Here is a 19876-nt window from a genome sequence, read left to right on the forward strand (position 1 = left end):
ACCCAGGATGGGGTTCCACCCGCCCCCTGCACCTCCCAGCCAGACCTCAGGCCTGTGGGCTGAGTGAAGGGACTCTGGGCACGAGTCCAGGCCCCAGAGACAGGGTTAGGGGACCGAGAAGGGCTCAGAAGACTCCTCTGGACATGTTTAAGGATAAAGAGTGAGCGTGCCCATCCTTCCCCACGGGAGAGACAGGCTTGACAGCCGCCTTCCGAGGCAGCGCCAGGCGTGCCTACCTCTCCCTTTGCTTCCCCTGCCCTAAGGCAGTGCCCATGCAAGGACCTCTTTCCATGTACTCTGGGCACGAAGCACTTTACAGCCTGCCTGTCATTGCTGGTTAGCCTGCCTCTAATCTAAGGTGGGGCGGGGAGTGCCGGCCGTTTTACAGCTATTGGACTGAGGCCTAGAGAGCAGAGGGGACAGCAGCCAGGACTTTCATTCTCTCAAAAGAGCCCTTGCCTATGTTTCCACAAGTGTCTACCCAGATGACTTTAAGGGTTCTGAGTTGCCTTCCCTTAATGACAGGGTCCAGGGGCATGAAGCCAGAGAGCAGGTTCTGGATGGCCAAGAGGAGAAGGTTCCGAACATAGGGTTTTCTAGTGAAGGCGGGGGAGTATCTGGCCTTGAGGTCAGCATCACACAGGCACCAAGAGTGCAGAGCCTGAGGTAACTGGGAAAGGCATGGACGCCCTTTGCTCCCTAAACCATACCCCAACCATGTGATCTTCACACCATGAAGAACCGCACACACCCAGGAGCCTTCGCAATTGCTGTTCCCTCCACCTGGAACATGTTCCTTTTTTTCACCTCACTGAGATCTCAGATCAATGTCACCTTCTCTGAGAGGCCTTCCCTGACCACTTTCCCTATAGCATGTACCCACCTGGATGTCCCTCAGAAACACTGTGTTTTGATTTCCCTCATAACACTTAGCAGCATATAAAGTTGGTTTATTTATTTACTTCTTTCCTGTCTGCCTTCCTCCATTAGAATATCAGCAAACTTGCCCAGCCAGTATGGCTCAGTGGTTGAGCATCCACCTATGAACTGGGAGGTCATGGTTTGATTCCTGATCAGGACACATACTTGGGTTATGGACTTGATCCCCAGCAGGGGGTGTGCAGGAGGCAACCAATCTCATCATTGATGTTTCTATCTCTCTCCCCCTCTCCTTCTTCTCTGAAATCAATACAAATATATTAAAATGTAAAAATTAAAAAAAAAAAGAATATCAGAGACCTTGTCTGGCTGGAGAAGTGGCTGGCACAGGGGATCAAGATCTTGTCTGGCTGGAGGAGTGGCTGGCACATGGTCCATATTGTCTGCATCTATGGACCCATGCATGAACTGTTGGCATTTGGGTGGGGTGGGCACACAGGTCCAGCCCCACTGGTCCAGCTCAGGCCCTCTCGTGACCTCCAGTCTTATGCAGATAAGAACCAGTTTGGCTTCTGTTAACCTGAGTCACCATTCTGGCAGCAGGGCCTGGCCAGCCTGCGTGGGTGTGTGGAAGGCAGCTGCACTTTCCTGCCTCTTCCCAGGTCTCAGGAAGAAGCAGAAGCTTCCAGGAGGCAGTGGTGCACAGGTACAGCCTCGTGTCCTTTCTACACAGAAGCCTGGGCTGGAGCCAGCGGCTGGAAGACCTCAGAAGACCTTGTATTCTCTCAGGTCCAACCAAGGCTTCAGGTAAGCTCCTTCCACTCTTGTATTTTTCATCTGAAAAATTGGGAGGAAAATGTCTACCACTGGTGTTTGCCAAATTCTTTCAGGCTCTGAGAAGCAAGCTTTCAGGGAAATGGCAGGGGCGTGAAGCTCCAGGCCTGCCTGGGTGACCTGGCCATGTGGGAGGCCATAGCGCCACGGGAGACTGTGCGGTTGTGGTGCCACCAGCAGGTGAACAGGAAACTCGCCCGACGGGAGGAACACCTTGGTGCTCCTAGAGTCTATTGCTCATTTCCCCTTGTTGATAGTGACATAGGAATTTGGGAGGTATTTCTTTAAAATGAGAGGAAGGACAGTGTAAACTCAGAGGAACACTGAGAGAAGCTGAGATTGGCCACAAGATCTGAGAGGAAACAGGGAGGGTGTCAGCTGTCACTAGTTAATTCCATCATTGTCCCATGAGAATGTGGGCCTACTTAGACAGAACTTATTTTCAAGAGATTCTGATTTTGGTATGTGTAGTATTTTGATTAAATAAAGTCATCAAATAAAATCGTCTATGGGCTACCGGTTTGCAAACTCTTGTTAGGATCTGTGTGAGAAAAGAAGTGCTGACTTCAAACTGAAGTATGGGTGACAGAAACAAAACCACTTACAATTTGCTTTATATTATAATAAATATTGATTAAATGATGGGTCCCTTAAAGACAAGTATTATAGGTTCATGCATTTCATTTTATTTCTGTTATTTCTGTCATGTTTAGTCCTTTAAGCTATTTATTCTGTTAATAATAACTCATAAGCTAGAAGAACAATAAAAAGCAGCTAAAATATGAATATATAAAAACCCTGGGCGTAATGACCTATAACGACTGAGGCTCAACCAGTGCTGAGCCGTGGCAATCCAGTGCTGAATTCTTCTACTGCAGGCCTGGTGCCCCAGCACTAACTGCTGAAGGAGGGCCAGAAAGAGGCCTGAAGAGAGAAGCAGGGTCTGATCTGTAGCCTCTGTGGCAGCTTTTAATCAGCACTTGCCTCTCTCTTTCTCTCACAGTTTGGCCAGCAGCTGGGCCTCCATGTCTCTGCAGGCCTCCATTGGGACTGCTTATCAGCCCTGCTTTTCTGATCATGCCCCATTCATAGGCCCAGAAATGCTGACTGGCATAGAAACTGTCCAATCAGAAACAAATCTGGGTGAAATGTGAGGAGTTAGTGGCTGCCTAGGAGGCAGAGCTTTTGACACTGACACAGAAACAGACCAATCAGAACCAAATTGGCTGGTAGAGGAGGGCAATTGGGGGCAAGATCAGGCCAGCAGGGAAGAGCAGTTGGAGGCAAGATCAGGCAGACAGAGGCAGTTAGGGGTGATCAGGCAGGTGAGCAGTTAAGAGCCAATGGTCCCAGATTGCAAGAGGGATATCCAACAGTCGGACATCCCAAGGGGTCCCCAATTGGAAAGGGTGAAGGCTGAACTAAAGGAATCCCCCATTCAGGTACAAATTTCATGCACTGTATATATATATATAAAAAGTCTGTGTGGGACACAGAAAATATCTTAGGATTGGTGGTCTGAGGACGCAGTTTCCAATTCTAAGATGGCCTCTAATGAGTAAACTATTTTTCCTTCTGGGTCTCACTTGCCTCAATGTCAAGAGTAGGTTGGCCAACCCCCAGGGTTTCATGAACCCAGTGCAGGTGTATCTGGGTGTATGGTGCTTCACTTTGTTGCACTTTGCAGATACTGCATTTTTTACAAATTGATCATTTGTGGCAACCCTACATTCAGCTAGTCTGTCAGTGCCAATTTTTCAACAGCTTTGTTCGCCTCATGTATCTGCGTCACATTTTGGCATTGTAATATTTCAGACTCTTTATTTTCCTATGTGTTTTGGTGATCTGTGACCGGCAATGTTTGATGTCACCATGGTCATTGCTTTTGGCACCACATATAAGATTGATAAATGTTGTGAGTGTTCCCACTGCTCCACCAACTGGCAGTTCCCCTGTCTCTCTCCCTCTCCTTGGGCCTTTCTAATCCTTGAGACACAATAATATTATAATCAGGCCAATTAGTAACCTTACAATTACCTCCAAGTTCAAGTGGAAGGAACCATAGCACACCTCCCCTGGTGATGATGCTGTGAAGATTGTTGAAATGACAACGAAGGATTTAGAATATCACATATGCTCATTGGCAAATCAGCAGCAGGGTTTGAAGAACTAACTCCAATCTGAAAGAAGCTCTACTGTGTGTCACATGCTATCAGACAGCTCTGCATGCTACCGAGAAGCTTTTGTGAAAGGAGGAGTTGGTTGATGTGGCGAACCTCATCGTCTTATTTTAAGAAACTGGACAGCCACCCACCTTGAGCAACTACCACTGATCCGTCACTGGCCATCAGCATCAAAAAAATAAAACAAAACTTGGACTTGCTGAAGACTCAGATGGTGGTTAGCGTTTTTAGCAATAAAGTATTTTTAATTGAGGTATGTACATTGTTTTTTAGACATAATGCTATAGTACCCTCAATAGACTATAGTAGATACATAATGTTCATATGCACACAAAAAAGAGAAAAGTTTGTGTGCCTCACTTCATTGCGGGGTGTGCTTTATCGCCGTGGTCTGGGACCAAACCTGCAAGATCTCCAAGGTGTGTCTGTTGTAGCAAACAGACATTGGGCTCACTGCAAACCAGGTGCTCTACTGAGCTCTTCACATGGTTTATCTTATTTTATTTAACCCTCATAACAACTATGTGGGAAGGACTATCATTGTTCACATTCCATAAGAGGAAACTGGGGCATAGAGAGGTTAAGCAATTTGCTCAAGACCAGGCATTGCTGTAAGGGAAGGAGTCTGGCCTGACTGCAGACAGTCTGTCTCCCCACTGTGCTATGCTGCAGGGGCCTGAGACCCGAGGAGACCATGGAAGGAGAAGTGTTTGGTGAACCACAAGGGATTATTTCAAGGGAAACAAGCCCCCATCTCCCCACCAGGGGGTGGAGCAGTCTCTAGAGTGATATGCTACTATGTTAGACCATGGGCCTGTGCATTTTTTCCAATATGTAAAAGAGGATGCTGGAACCCTTTCAGATTTGTGAAAAAATAAATCACTATACTGTGAAAAACATTATTGCACCTAAAAATGGTTTCTTCCAAAATATTTTAAAGACACATGGATGCTAACTAAATGTATCTGCACTTGAGTTGAATTGAATTCAGGAGACAGTATATGTAAGCCCTGTGAGGACACCATTTCCTGGGAAGAGGAATCCCATCTCCATCTCAGGCCATGTAGAGAACAGGGCTCTGAGGAGAGAGGACACGGAGAGATGCTTGGTTTGACTAAAGAGCTGGGAGAGCAGGGACAGAGGAGCAAAATGCAGATGGGTTACCCAGTGCACAACTTGTGCAAGTCACCTACCTTACTGGGCCCTCGGCATCCCTGTACCACTGACTTAGGGTAAGTCCTTTTTAGGACCCAAGTTTGAAAACAATTTTAAGCTGCTATATATTGACTATTTAGTGATTACATAGTTGGAGGCTATTAAATATGAATTGATAAATTTAAAATTAATTGTTCACTATTGTATCTACTATGGTCACTACTGTATCTACTATGGAATTTTCTTGAGTGGAATTTTCAAATTTGCGGGGTGGGCATCTTGTGTGCTTTATCTATATGACTATTTACCTAATAAAATGGACCACATTTCTGCTGCTCAAAACAGTCCTAGCTAGTGTGGCTCAGTTGGTTAGAATGTTGTTCAGTGCACCAAAGGGTTAAAGATTCGATTCCTGATCGGGGCACATACCCAGGTTGGGGTTTGATCCCCAATCAGGTACATAGGGGAGACAATCTATATTTCTCTGTCACATCAATGTTTCTCTCTCTCTTTTCCTCTCCCTTCCTCTCTCTCTTTATACACACACACACACACACACACACACACACACACACACACTCTGGTGAGGATTAAAACAAAAACAAAACAACAAAAAACCTGACACCAAACAGGCAAGATACAATGCTTGTGAATTGTACCTGCAATTTGGGGAATCAGCTACCAGATGGTGATAGCACTTTTTTAGGGCTCCTGTAATATGGTGATAATATCAGTTTTCCAAGGACTGAGGAGCTCCCAAGATGTGGGACTTTCAGTACCAATACTGGGGAAGTCCTGGAAAGACCAGGGTAAGTGGCCACCTTAGTCTGTAAACAGGGAAGGAGCTTTCTCCTTAGCACATGTAAGGTTTTAGACCATCCTTTCCTTATACCAAAACAAAACAAAACACTAAAATTTCAAAGCAATTATGGAATTAACTGTTGGTCTGTAACTTATGAGTTTGAAACTGAAAGGAACATCATAAGAACAAATGTAATTCTTACTTCTGTGACCTGTGAAATGAAGCAGAGAAGAAAAGCCAGATGCCGCTGGCAGAGCAGTGGTATGGGGAGGGGTATAAGAACTGGGTTCAAATCTTGCCTCAGTCAGGATCTGGGCAAGTGATTTTATCATTCTGAACGTTGATTTCTTTTTTTTTTTTTTAATGTATTTTATTGATTTTGTACAGAGAGGAAGGGAGAGAGATAGAGAGCTAGAAACATCGATGAGAGTCATCAATCAGCTGCCTCTTGCACACCCCCTCCAGGGGATATGCTTGCAACCAAGGTACATGCCCTTGACTGGAATCGAACCCGGGACCCCTCAGTCCCCAAGCCAACGCTCTATCCATTGAGCCAAACCTGTGTCGGCTAAACGTTGATTTCTTATTCTACAGAGTGAGTATATGTATTTGCCACTCTCAAAGGTGTATGTAAACGTGTCCGCCTTGCACAGCTTGTTATTGTCATGTTTTGAGGACCACACGAGATCGGTATGAGAGAGGAGAACCCAGAGCCTGAGCACAGTAGGCAGAGACAGCTCCCTCTGTCCCAAGTGCCCATCCCTCTCCTCCTGCCTGGAGAAGCTGCCTTAGAAAGCTTATCATTGGAGCCAAGTTGGCAAGAGCAAACATGTCCCTCTGGAAACCCAAGATAACTAGATTTTAAAAAGAATGGCGTTCAGTGCAAATCCACATCAAATCCAGAAACTGCTGGGCCAAACCCATCTTGGAAGAAGCTGAGCAAGGACTCACTGTCGGTTGACCACTTCGACTTGGAAGGAGAAAGGGTTCCTATAGCAGAGATTGTAACAGTCGGCTTTACACACACACACACACACACACACACACACACACACACACGCTCCTGATTGCTCTTCACCGGCTGGACAGCAGATATAGTCATCCTGATGCTGTGCTTAGTGGGCAGAGATGCCCAGGAGAATCTGACCAGCTACTGTAGGGAGCTTCCAATAAGCTGCTGATTTGGTGAAAATGAACTTGGTAACCCAGCAGGGCTGGGGAGTTGACAGATGCAGGGACACCTCTCCCACCTGGCAACTGTCAAAGTGTTCTCTGTATTAAGTCTGTTTCTGCTTGTTCATTTATTTTTATTTTTCAGATTTAGTTATTGATATATATACATTTATTGCCATTTTATTTCTCATTTTTTAAAAATCTTTTTTCTTCTTTTTAAAGAAGACCCTTTAATATTTCATGTAATATTGTTTTGGTGGCGATGAACTAACTACTTTAGCTATTTCCTGTCTGGGAAGCTCTTTATCTGTCCTTAGATTCTAAATGATAACTTTGCTGTGTGGAGTAATCTTGGTTGTAGATCCATGCTGTTCATCATTTTGAATAATTTTTTGCCAATCCCTTCTGGTCTGCAAAATTTCTGCTGATAGTTTTATGATAGCTCTCTCATAAATCAGTGGTTGCTAACATTTTGGACTTCACGAACTATCATTGGTTCCTGAACCAACGGTTGGCAACTGTTGATTTAGATAGCCCCACCTCCTGCCCCCCCCCCCGCCGCAACTTTCACCCTGATGCCAGACAATTGAGTTTCTCCTATATGTCCCTGGTTTGATTCAAATTACTGCCCCAGTGCTGGAACTCAGAGGGAGTGAGTCCTAGTAAATCCATATACGGCCCCTTTGAGAGGAGCTGCTTAAGACTTCAGCAGCCTCCATCTCAGCACAATCCCCACTGGTTTTTACACCCAGAAGTTATGGGGACTTCTCCTCCTGGCTCTGGAACCCTGGATTGGTAGACCTGGTGTGAGGTTGAGACCCCTCACTTCTCAGGAGGGACCTTGGCAGCCAAGACATCACTTCCTATTTTATTTTATTTTTCTTCTTTATTTTCAAAAATACATTTTTATTGATTTTATTGATTAGAGGAGAGAGAGAGAGAGAGAGAGAGAGAGAGAGAGAGAGAGAAGAATCAATGATGAGAGAGAATCATTGATCAGCTGCCTTCTGCATGCCCCACACTGGGTATCAAGCACACAATTCAAGCATATGCCCTAATCAGGAATTGAACTGTGACCTCCTGGTTCATAGTTTGACATTCGACCAATGATTCATCCCGGCCAGGCTGTGGCTTCTTTAAATCCCTAGTTGTATGACATCTATTCAGCTAGATTTCAGGCAGTTCTGAATGATGGCTGTTCTGTAGTTCAGTGGTAATTCTGATGTGGTTGTGGAAGGATTGGAGGACTGCATCTACCTACACAACCATCTTGACCAGAAATGTCTGGCCAAGGCTTTGAGAAACTGCAAATTCCCAGCGAGTTGGAGCTCGGCATCAGGGCCTTTACCCCATTTGCTGCGCTGAATGCATTTGCTGGTTTCAAAAGCTGTGGCTGGTCTTTGAACAGACTTGTGGGGCTTGGGGATGAGGAAGATAACGTTTGCCTTTATCTCCCACTGAGGAGGAGGGGCCTAGATAAACGCCACAGATTTGGGCTGGGACTCTGGAGGATGAGGAGTGGACAGAAGTGGAGCAGTCCACACAGTGACTATGTTATCTCCAGCCCTACCTGGGGGAAGGGCACCTGGGCTTCTGCGCCCTGGCCTCACTGCCTAGTGGAAGCCAAAGTGAATCGTCTCTGGATACCGACAACTTCGTCCAGGGCCTCATTTGATCCCAACAGTGTTTGCTATACGGTGTTCAGCAGTCAGCAACCTGTTGTCAGGCACAGACAAGGCAACCTGCCCAGGAACAAAACAGACAATAGGAGGAGGCCCAGCGGAGCTCCAACGAGGGAGTTATCAGGAGCAGCCTTTACATGAACCACAAAAAAATGTTGAAAATGTCAAAGACAAGATGGAAACTTTTGGCAGAAAACTAGAAACTACAAGAAAGAAACCAACTGTAAACTGCAGAACAGAAAGACACAATGAACTGAAACTCAGAGAGACAGATGGCGTTCGTGTGAATGTCGGCCTGTTGAATGCTGTATGGGCGTCAACAAGCAGGGCTCCCCCTGGAGACCTGCCTACTGCCCCTCCTGGGACATGGCCAACCTGGTGTTTCTGTCTCTCTGTAAGTGGGACTTGGTCGTTCCTGCTGTCACAAGTGTCCTGTCAGGGAGGGCTCAGCATGGAAGGCACTTGACATACCTGTGATGCCTGCAGCTCAGACGGAGGGACAAGAGGTGACTGACTGGGAGGGCCAAGCCCATTGTGTGATGTCATTGGACTTAATTCAGGAAGCAGTGTGAGGGACTGAGCACTAGAACTGAGAATGAGTTTAGTCAGAGGTTCCTGTGGGCAGAAATAGTAAGGACATCAACTGTCGTAAGACGGAACCAAGAGTAGAACTGTGGCCAGAAGCGTGAGTAGAGGAGGGAGCTGCCCCTCCCTCTGCTTCCTCCTACACCAAGGAGTGAGGGCTGGAGTCCTGGGCAGTGTAGACAGCCAGGGCATTGTGATTGCCCTCCCCACTTTACCTGGGATGAAAAGCACATTCAATAATAATCCATTGTTTGAGTGTTTCCTCTGTGACCGACACCATGTGCAGCACCTCAGTCCTCATAGCAACCCATTGTAAGGTGTCTATTAATAGCCCCGCTAATGGAGAGCTTGGGAACATACATGTCCCAGTGGCCCAACTCAGGAATGATGAAGGAGGACGAAGCCCAGGTTGCCTGACTTCAAGCCAGGCCCAAGAATCCCTACCTAGACCCAGGAAGGCCTGCGGGCCACTTCTCAGGTGCAGTGGGCAAAGGGCACATGCGTGGGAAAGTTGGGAACCCAGGCTTCGGCTCTCCAGGAGATATCTGTCTCTGAACTTGGGTTGGGGGCCAAGGAACATATTCGGGAGCCAAACTGTGGGCAGGCCTTTGACTGTGGGTTCATACCCATCACCTCCTTCAAGCAGCCCTCCCTAAAACTAACAAGAACAAATCGCCCCCTGGCCCTCAAAGGCAGATACAATTTCTCAAACATGCTGCAGAGAGTCAACGACTCCCACCAACCAAAGGCTGTGGCAACAGAGCAGGGCACATAGGAGCCATCTGCCATCCCAAGCAAATGCTCAGGGAGGTGATACGGTTTTTGCAGAAATATTCCATTTGTTCTCATGAGGAGCTTTTTAAAGATTTTGTAGCCTTCCTCTTTATTTTTATTTTTTTATTGATATGTGATTGACATATTGATTTCGGGTGTAGGACACAATGATCTGCCTGTCACCACACATGGTTATATAATTTTTTTTCTTGTGATAAGAACTTTTAAGATATACTGTTCTAGCAACTTTCAGAGTGACCTCCCCTAGGAAGGGTTTACCCTCATTTGGACATAGACTCTGATTCGTTGATTAAAAATAAAGTCAGACTCATCACATGGACGGTTTCAGGAGGCTGGCCCAGGCCGGCAGTCCTGTCTTTGCCTTTAATGAGCTGTGTGACTTAGGCAGGTCCCTTCCTTCCTGGGCCTTCCGGGTCCTCTTCCAAACTGACTGGGAGGTTGGGGGACTGCTGAGCTCTCCCCAGTCCTGAGACGCTGAAACCTGTTTCTGCACTGACATCTGCTCCCATCACTCAGGCCACAGAGAACCCTTCCTGCCTTTGTTCTTTCTACAAATACCAGTGTGCCTACCTTTCCCCTAAGTCTCTATGATGCAGTAAGGAAGGAAATTTATGTTTATTACTGCCACTCTGGACTGGAACTCTCCCCTCCCCTCCCCTCCCCTCCCCTCCCCTCCCCTTCTCTTCCCTTCCCTCCCTCCCTCCTCACACTATGGGTAAGACATGATGGGCCTTATTCTGCATGTGAGGAGACAGAGCTGAAATCAGAGAAATGATTTGTTCAAGGGCACACAAGTGGCTATGTGAGAGGGGCAGGGGGGGATTTGGACCCACTTCTGACCCAGAGCTGAGTTCACCCAGGGTCCCAGGACCATAACCTCAGACATGTGAAGGCAGGAGCAGAGCTGGTGTCAAAGCCCCTCCCAGGCAGCTGGCTCTGGAGCAGGTGTAGCAAACCTTCAGCAAAGCCGCCACATGTTTCTGTAAATCAGGTCACACGGAACTCACCCAGCTTGTTTAGTGACGGACTGTTTACTGCCTTTGAACTACAACTCTGAGTTGAGAAATCACAAGACTGTGTGGCCCACAAATCCCAAAATGTTTACTATTTGGTCCTTTCACAGCCCTGGTCCAGAGTCCAGCTAGGTCGTCCCTCCTTCTGTGAACACCATGTGACAGGAGATGGTCCCTGTGCTCGGCCCTGACACTCAGTATTAGGAACGGGGACATTTTTACTCGAATTTGTAGTTTTTTAAAAATTGAATTGATTGGGGGGACATTGGTTCATAAAACCATACAGGTTTCAAGTGTACAACTCAACAAAACCTCCTCTGCACACTGCATCGTGCACACATCCCCCCAGGCAAAGTCTCTTTCCCTCCCCATCCCACCCCTTTGCCCACCTCCTCCCAGCCTCCACACCCCCCTTCCCTCTGGCCATCACCACACTGTTGTGTGTGTCCTTGGGCTACGCATATACGCTCTTTGGCTAATCCCCATCACCTTCCTCCATCCAGTCTCTCCTCTCCCCTCTGACATCTGTCCGTCTGTCTGTCACGTGTATCCATGCCTCGGGTTCTTCACCTTTGTTTTAGGTTGGCCAACAGTCCCTGGACACCTGTCAGGCAGATGACAGTGTTTGGTTATGGTTGTGCTTTTCTTCCCAGGAACTCAGTGAAGGGAAATGGAGTTCTCCATTTTGGGGAAATTACACCAGGGAAAAGGGGAGGGTTGGTTACAACACTGCGTTGCGACACACGGAAGGCCTGACCGTGACAACAGCAAGCGTTTCTCTTTTTTGGAATTGTGAAGGCATTTCCGTTTCTTCTGGTTTGGTGAGTGACTACCTTCTTTATAAGCAGCTCCTCTGGCCCAGAATGGCAGTCCTTGTTGCACGAGGCGCCCCAGGATGGAAACCTGCAGGTGCCCCCTCAGTCACCTAATCTCTCTCCTCCTCTTCCTTTTCCCTTCAGAGACAGCCTGCCGCCCTTTAGACAAGAGGACCAGCATGACGCAAGCCTTCAGGTAAGGCCCATGGAGGAGGTGGGGGACATCTCTGCCAGGCAGGAAAGGGATGTCCATTATTGCAAAAAGGGGCGAGCACGTGTGGAGCCTGCAGGGCTTGTGTTTCAAAATGTCCCAGATGTGCAAGTGTGGCTGGCTTTGAGGTCTGCCTGACGTTCCCAGAGACCCTGGCAACTCAGCAGGTGACAGACATGTGCCCAAGAGCCTGGCCAGGGTTTGGGCTGAGTGTGCTGGGCAGAGAAGCAGAGAGGGCGCCAGGAGCAGGGTGGCTCTGGGTTCTAGATGGTGGTTAGCAGTGCCTGTCTGTGCTCACAGTGGAAGATCCTGCCCCCTGGAGCCTCAGTTTCCTCACCTGTGACAGGGGGTTTACAATGACTCCCTGCCCACCTGTGAAGGTCACAGTGTGACTGTGCTCTGTGAACTATAAAGTATCCCCATAGGATTGTGATTTTTAGCGACTGGATCAGGAGCTTTGTGAGACGTCACTGACGTATCTGCAAACGCCTTCTACCCTGCTTCCCAGGACTGAGCTGCTCTGGGTGACTTCACCCCCAGTGCTGGGTGTCTCTGGCTGGGGCTGCAGGACAGACTGTGTGCGTGTGTATCCAGAGGTGGGAAGTTTGCTCTGCCTCCTCCTGTGGGCAGGGAGCTCCAGGAGATGCCCCCGGAGACTCCAGTCCGGGCTGTTCGACCCTTCAGATGGACACTCCTCCGGAACTAGAATCATTAAAAAGGTCAATTGTGTCCACATGCAGAGAACTTTAGTTTGCCTGACCAACCACCCAGCTTGTGAGCTCCTCAAAGCTCCCTGGGGAGGTGGGGCTGTCAGCCACCATTCATAGGACAGGAGGCGAGGCACAGGCCACGGTTGGGCTGGTGGGCAGCAGAGAGTAGACGGGCTCCAGTGGACGGGCTCTTCGCTAAGAAGAACAAACCAGGAGCCAGAAACAGGTTCCTGTGTAAGCTAGATGGGAAGCTGACTGCTTCCAGGGATGCTGCCCCTGTCAGACCCAGCACAGGCCCTGGTGTGGAGGACAGGCTCTGGGACAGACACCCAGGTCACCACCAGGTCCTCTGTGCATTGAAACATTGGTCTCAGATGACTCTAAGTGTACATTTAAATTAATAGCTAAAAAACTTAAATTAATAAAAGTAAAATAAAATTTTAAAATGCAGATCCTCAGACGCACCACCTTCCAGGAGCTCCATAACCATGGTGGCCGGTAGCCTGTGTGGGGCAGTGGACAGATTCTGTGCCCCTGGCAGTCCTACTGGCAGGGGCCACACCTAGGCTGAGGTCCAGGCACCTGTGGAGGGGACCAGGGCCAGGAGTGGGCTTGTCTACTGGCCGGGGCCACCACAGCTGCCTCCTCATGCTGTGGGTGTGGGAAACACCGCTCCCCGGCAGAAGGTTGAGTGCAGACTTAGGGAGCTCTGGGGAAACCAGAAGGGGCTGAGCCCAGGGCCGGGCACAACCTTGTCCAGTACAGAGGGCCCTTTCGCTTTTCAGAATCTGGGATGTTAACCAGAAGACCTTCTACATGAGGAACAACCAACTAGTTGCTGGATACTTGCAAGGATCAAATACGAAACTAGAAGGTGAGTGGCTGCCAGGAAAGCCAATGTGTGTGCGCTGGGTCAGGGGCACTGTGGCTCCTGATCCGCTGGGGAGGCGGGCCCCTGGAGGGCACAGCTGAGGGCAGGGAGGGGGAGATATAGCTGGGGAGCCTTCACCTGCAGGCACTGTGCTCACAGGGCCACAACTCCAGGCAGGGGATGGAGGGGGCAGAAGGCCAGGTAGAGCCTTGCCTTCCTCCTGCGCCCAGTCAGCCCCCACGTCCCTGTGGTTTACTCTCACTCACCTCCACAGTGAACGCAGCACACACAGCTGGGCTGGGTCCCTTCCTCATGCACACAATCAGCAAGTTTCAGGCCAGGTTCCAAATAAGTCAGATGGACTCAGGCAGCCGTCCTAGTCTATGCCTCAGTTTCCCTTTAGTACCATGAGGGCAGGTGGGAGAGTGTCAGCACTAGTCTTTTGGGAAGCTTCCACATGCTGTGTCGGCGGGCTTGGCATCCCCTGCATCTCCTCCCGCTGCCTCCCCTGTTCTCCACGCTCCTCCTCCCCCACCCCCATTGACCCACCTTTTCAGTCCTGGAATTGCTCCTAATAAACACGCTGCAGTGAGGCCCAGAGACACTGAGGGGAGAGGTGGGTTCAGGGATGCCAAGCCCTGGGGTCCCTCTCAGGACCTCATGCGCTCTTTTCCCTGCCCATGAGCAGCACACCTCGACCCGGCACGCAGGTCTCCCTCCAGGGATTGAGGGAAGATAGACATCGGGTGGAGCAGAACCTAGGCAACTTGGTCCGAAGGAGCAGCTAGGTGGCTGCTCTTGGTTGGATCTTCTGCTTGGATGCAGATCGGAAAGATGGGCCCCACAGTCCTAAGACCTTGGGTTTAGTTTGGAGGACAGAGGAATCCCGGGAAGCATCCAGGCTCTCTCCACCAGCGCTTCCTCTTATCTACAAGCTGATCTTGCCCTCTCCTCTTCCTCAGAGAAGATAGACATGGAGCCTGTCGAGCCCCACGCTGTGCTCCTGGGCATCCATGGCAAGAAGCTGTGCCTGGCCTGCGTCAAGGTTGGCGATGAGATCCAGCTCCAGCTGGAGGTAAGCACCTGCCTGGTAACAGCCACCCCCACCAGGACCTGTATGAGATGGCATGTGCTCTTTCTGAGGGCTGTCTGGGGTCCGCCGGGCTATTCTATTTCACGGGAGGTGGCTGGGCCGGTCGTGCAGGTGCATCCAGCAGGGAGCTCTGCTGCTGGCTTCTAACAGGGATTATTCCCCAATCACACACTTATTAAATGTCTGCTTGCATCACACTGCTCATGTCCCCTTGGCCAAAGCCCGTCACATGGCTGAGTCTGCCTCAATGGGGGAGGGAGCTATTCAGGGATGGGCCCCAGGAGGAGGCTCATTTGGGGACCTCAATCTCTGGTGCTGCTCTCTTGTCCAAGGGCCTCCAACCCACGAAGACTAGGCCTCTTTCAGTAAAGCCCCATGCAGACCTCTCCCTCCCAGTCCTTGGCTAATCAGACCCATGGACTGGCATGCCATCCGGGCCCTGCACTCCTTAGTCCCATGCAGGGTTCACAGGCTGCCCTCAGAACAGACGGCTCTGTCTTGGGAGAAGGTTGGGATGCAGCTTAACCCAAATGTAACCTTAGCCCAGTGGCCCTACTGTGGCGTTGTCCCATCGCTCCACTAGTGGCAGGGCGACTGCCTGCCGTGTGGAGTCGGGATGGCGATGTCGGATGGGCTACAATGTCGGATGGGCCACCTTCTGTAATGCCCCCTCCTTGGAGGCACAGAGCCAACAGAGCTCAGCCTCTACAGGCCTGGGCACCCGCTGATGGGGCCTTGTGTTCATTAAACTTTCTGAGCCCTGGCCGGAGCGGTCAGATTTTCCCAAGCCAAGGTGTGTCCGGGGGCCGTGTGATCTCCCACAGGCTTGCCAGTCAGCGTCCCACTGGCAGGTCCTGGGCTGCCTGAGGCCCCTGTGGTGGGTGGAGGGGCAGGCAGCAAAGGAGCCCTCACCTGCTCACCTCTTGGCTTCCAGGCGGTCAACATCACTGACCTGAACAAGACCACGGAGCAGAACAAGCGCTACACCTTCATCCGCTCGGACAGCGGCCCCATCACCACCTTCGAGTCGGCCGCCTACCCTGGCTGGTTCCTTTGCACGGCCCTGGAGGCCGACCAGCCCGTCAGCCTCACCAACGAGCCCCTGGAGGACATTAGGGGCACCAAGTTCTACTTCCAGCAGGACTAGCGGTGCTGTCACCCTGCCCTCGGCCAGCACATCTGGGCTCCAGATGCCCCTCCACCCTGCCCAGGGTTTCAGCCTGGTGGGGTCTGGGGAGCAGCCATGGCAGGTGGGCCCCCCAAGGAACTGAGAAACCTGGTGTCCAATTCCAACTGCAGCCTCTCAGCTGCCACAACCTTCATGCCACCCCGAGTGGTCTCTCTAAAGAGCAACTGGAACACCAGTGCCGTTCCACGCCCTTCCTGTAGTGTCACCTGTGCTTCCGACAGCACCCGGGCCACCTGCCAGCTGGACACCCTCTGCTCCCCCTCCCAGCTCCCGTCTGCCCACTGTCCACGCCCAGGTCCCAGAAGCCATCCGCTCACTTCCCACCAAGTGGCTCCCAAACCTTGTTTGCCAACCTTGGGATAGCAGTGCTTTTAGGGTCTGTGGCCAAATAAAAAATAAGGATTTCACGGTATTTTCAAAGCCCACTGTATCCAATTTTAGGAGGGCTTTCTTTGGGTATTGTGCCCTTCCTGGAAGGGGGTGGGAGAGTAAAACATCCACGTGTTTGTGAAAAAATTTTGATGAAAACAAGTCTCCTTTTTGCATTTCGTTCTTATTGTTATAAGGCCCTAACTGGTAAAATGAGAAGTTAATGTACCAGGGTCCCTAATTTTTTCTTTCTGAAACATTCCAGTAAGTCTGGATCCCACTGCCCGGGCCCAAGCACCATCTGCACTCCAGGCCTCCCCCAGCGGCTGGCAGTGCCCCCAGTGCAGCTGGCCCCCGTCCTCCTCCCTCCGGAGGCGAGAGCACTTCCACATGGAGGCTGGTCAGAGATGCCTGGTGTCTGGGTGCTGCCAGGCTGGAGCAGGGACGGGGACTTGAGTGTGAGTCTCAGGTGCCTGCAGGACTGAGTGTGTGCTGGCCCTTATGTGCTGCCTGTGTCCAGTGGGAAGTTCCCTGTTCCCCATCATTTAAGCTCTGTTTTACAATAAAACCTTAAAAACGCATCGACTTTGCTGGCTGTTTGTATGACCCCTGACTCGGGGCAGAGAGTGCTGGGAAACAGGATCTCCAAGGGGAACATTGCATTTGGCTCATGAGGTGGGTGAACTAGACCCTAAGAATGACTGCTTATCAGATGTTCCTCAGCTAATAGTCAGACGAGCGGGGAGTGCATCCTACTCCTGCCCAGGGTCCTGGACTCAAGCCTCAGCTGGCCTGGCTGCTTGCTTGGTCCAAGAGAGTGGTGGCTTAAATCCGGTTCCAAAGAGGGCTCCTTAGGTCCCTCTCCCAGGAGCCTGGGAAGGAGCCCCACCTCACCTTCTCATAAACTCGACTTCTTGCCCAGCTTTAATTGAGGAGGAGCTCTCATTGCTAAGAACAAACTACATTCAGCAGGTTAAAAGGCAACCGATTGGAGAAAGTCGTCACGATATTGTCTAGGTCTCAGTTCCTGTGTGTGACGACGATGAGGCCAAGGAGGTTGGCCATCTCAGTTTCTCTTCCTTGTGTGAGAAGGCGACTATACAAGGATGAACTGACATGATGCGAGTGAAATGCTGTGTGTGATAAAAGGGCGTGGGGGGTTGATATGTCTTCAGTCCTGATGAAAGGGAGAAGTTTAAGACAGAAACCCTTCAAGGCTGAATGGTCACAGCAACAGTGAACACGTGATTCTGCTCCCATCCTGCCCTTCAGAGGTTTATGCGATGAGGTTAGTTCAAGGTGAGACAGGGAGCAGCCACACACATGAGCCCTGGGACTCTGGAGCCACTTGCTGTCTGCATGTGTGCCCCTGGATGAGATAAGGTCTTGGAGCCTCAGTCTCCTTATTGCCAAATGCAGATAACCTATAGAGAATGCAAAGGACTGCATGACCTCATTTAACCTTTGCAAACACCTTCTCTGGTAGGCACTAACATGATTTTTACTAGTATTGATGCTGGAAGAGTCAACTTTCAAAGCAATCAGCTTTAAAACTTTGTTGTTCAAAGTGTGGTCCTCAGACCAGCAGCAGCAGCAGCAGCATTCAGAGAGTTAAAATGCAGCATCCCAGACCTCATACCAGACTCACTGACAGGATCTAATCCTAACTAGTCTCCAGGGGATTCTACATGGGTAAAAGTGTGAGAAGCTCAATGCTAAAGGGCAGCACCTTTTACTAGCTCACTGCCAACACCAAGACACACACCCCCTTCCCCCCTTAGCACCTCCTGGCCCAGGTGCAGTGTTCTTTGGGACTGGAGAAGCTGTGAGCTGTTGTCATCCTCAGACATCAGTCCACACAGGCAGGGGGGATTTCCATGTTATTTTCTGTGATGCATCTTAGGTACCCAGATGAGTGTGTGGTATGGCCTGGGTGCTCAGTAAATATTTGGTGAATAAATGAATTGGCAACTGATAAGTCCATAGAAATGATTGTACTACTTGGGTCAGAAAATTTGAGAAGACAGGGGACTAGGGCTAGCAGAGTTTGCAGGAAGACTGGAAAAGGGGGAAAGCCCAGATGTAGGAGGTTCCTGGCACTTGGGGCTGTCCAAGAATGAAGTATGAGCATAAGGGGGCAGTGGCACACTGACGCTTGCTGGGTGATGCTTTCACAGGCTACTTTGGGGGTGGAGGGAGCTCACAATAGGAATTTGGTCACTTGGTGATGGTTGCTGCTTAGAGGAGAAGAGGAAACAGGGCTGGGGAAAGGGGGCCTGTGTGTCTGGCTGATGCACTTAGCAGCACAGTTGGAATCTCAGGGACATGGGGTGCCAAAGGACAGCAGATCTTGGGGGCTTTATGGTCTGGGTTATCCTTGGCTGGCAGATGTTAGGTACAGTTTCATGGGGAATATAAAGCAGGCAGGCTGTAAGTGGCTACAAATCTGCTTGTTTGGGTGGAGTTTAAAACAATTGGTGTGGACAGATTTGAGTTTGGCATTGGGTAGACTACTGAGCCTGAATTAACTACTCAGGATTGGTATGCAGAGGCATCTATTTGATCATTGGCCTGACTCAGAAACCATAAAAAATAACCAGTCAGAGCGAAGAATACATTAACTGAGATGAAAAATACACCAGAAGGAATCAATAGCAGTTTAGACAAAGTAGAGGATTAAATCAGCAATTTGGAAGACAAGGTAGCAGAAAACACGCAAGCAGAGCAGCAAAAAGAAAAAAAAAAAAGAATTTTTAAAAATGAGCATGCTAATCCTGTCCAGATAGTTGGTTTGAAAGTCATCCTAATATGCCAAGGTTGTGGGTTCTATCCATGGGTCAGGGTTCACATAAGAATCAACTAATGAATAAATAAATAAATAAATAAATAAATAAATAAATAAATAAATGTTTCTCTCTCTCAAATCAATCAATCAATCACATTTAAAAAATGAGGATACTATAAGGAACCTCTGGGACAACATCAAACACAATGACATCTGTATCAAAGGGGTACCAGAAGAAGAGAGGTAGCAACCTATTTGAAGACCTATTTGTAGAAATAAAGACTGAAAACTTCCCTAACTTGAACACATAAGTCCAGGAAGTGTAGAGAGTACCAAACAAAATTAACCCAAAAAGGTCCACAATGAGACACATCACAATTAAAATGGCAAAGGTTAAGGGCAAAGAGAATTTTAAAAACAACAAGAGAAAGACAGTTATCTACATGGAGCTTCTGTAAGACTGTCAGCTGACTTCTCAAAAGAAACTTTTCAGGCCAGAAACAATTGACATGAAATATTTACAGTGATGAAAAGCATGGACCTACAACCAAGATTATTCTACTCAGCAAGGCTATCATTTAAAATTGGAAAAAATAAAGAGCTTCCTAGACAAGAAAAGTTAAAGGAGTTCATCACCAACAAGCTAGTATTGCAAGAAATGTTAAAGGGACTTCTATAAGAAGAAAAAGGGAAAAAAAGAGGAGCATAATGATAAATAATAAAATGGCAATA

At 49.2% G+C, this 19876-nt stretch overlaps 1 protein-coding gene across 5 annotated transcripts; it reads left to right on the forward strand.

The window, feature by feature from the left end:
• Window positions 1-1486: 1486 nt before the first annotated feature.
• On the forward strand, window positions 1487-16942 carry IL1RN (interleukin 1 receptor antagonist). Of its 5 annotated transcripts, none has more exons than XM_084900031.1 (5): window positions 1487-1686; window positions 12061-12112; window positions 13623-13711; window positions 14671-14783; window positions 15736-16942. In XM_084900031.1, the coding sequence occupies exons 2-5, from the start codon at window positions 12096-12098 to the stop codon at window positions 15946-15948; spliced, it is 432 nt and encodes a 143-aa protein (XP_084756157.1). In that variant the 5' UTR covers window positions 1487-1686; window positions 12061-12095; the 3' UTR covers window positions 15949-16942. The 5 variants fall into 5 exon arrangements, 4 of the variants coding, with proteins under 4 accessions (XP_084756157.1, XP_084756156.1, XP_084756158.1 ...); XM_084900030.1 differs by having other exon boundaries at window positions 1672-1686; window positions 11950-12112; XM_084900032.1 differs by lacking the exon at window positions 1487-1686 and adding an exon at window positions 11835-11922.
• Window positions 16943-19876: the final 2934 nt, after the last annotated feature.

The sequence above is a fragment of the Pipistrellus hanaki genome (genome assembly GCF_964339955.1).
Source record: "Pipistrellus hanaki genome assembly, chromosome: 12".
Lineage (NCBI taxonomy): Eukaryota > Metazoa > Chordata > Mammalia > Chiroptera > Vespertilionidae > Pipistrellus > Pipistrellus hanaki.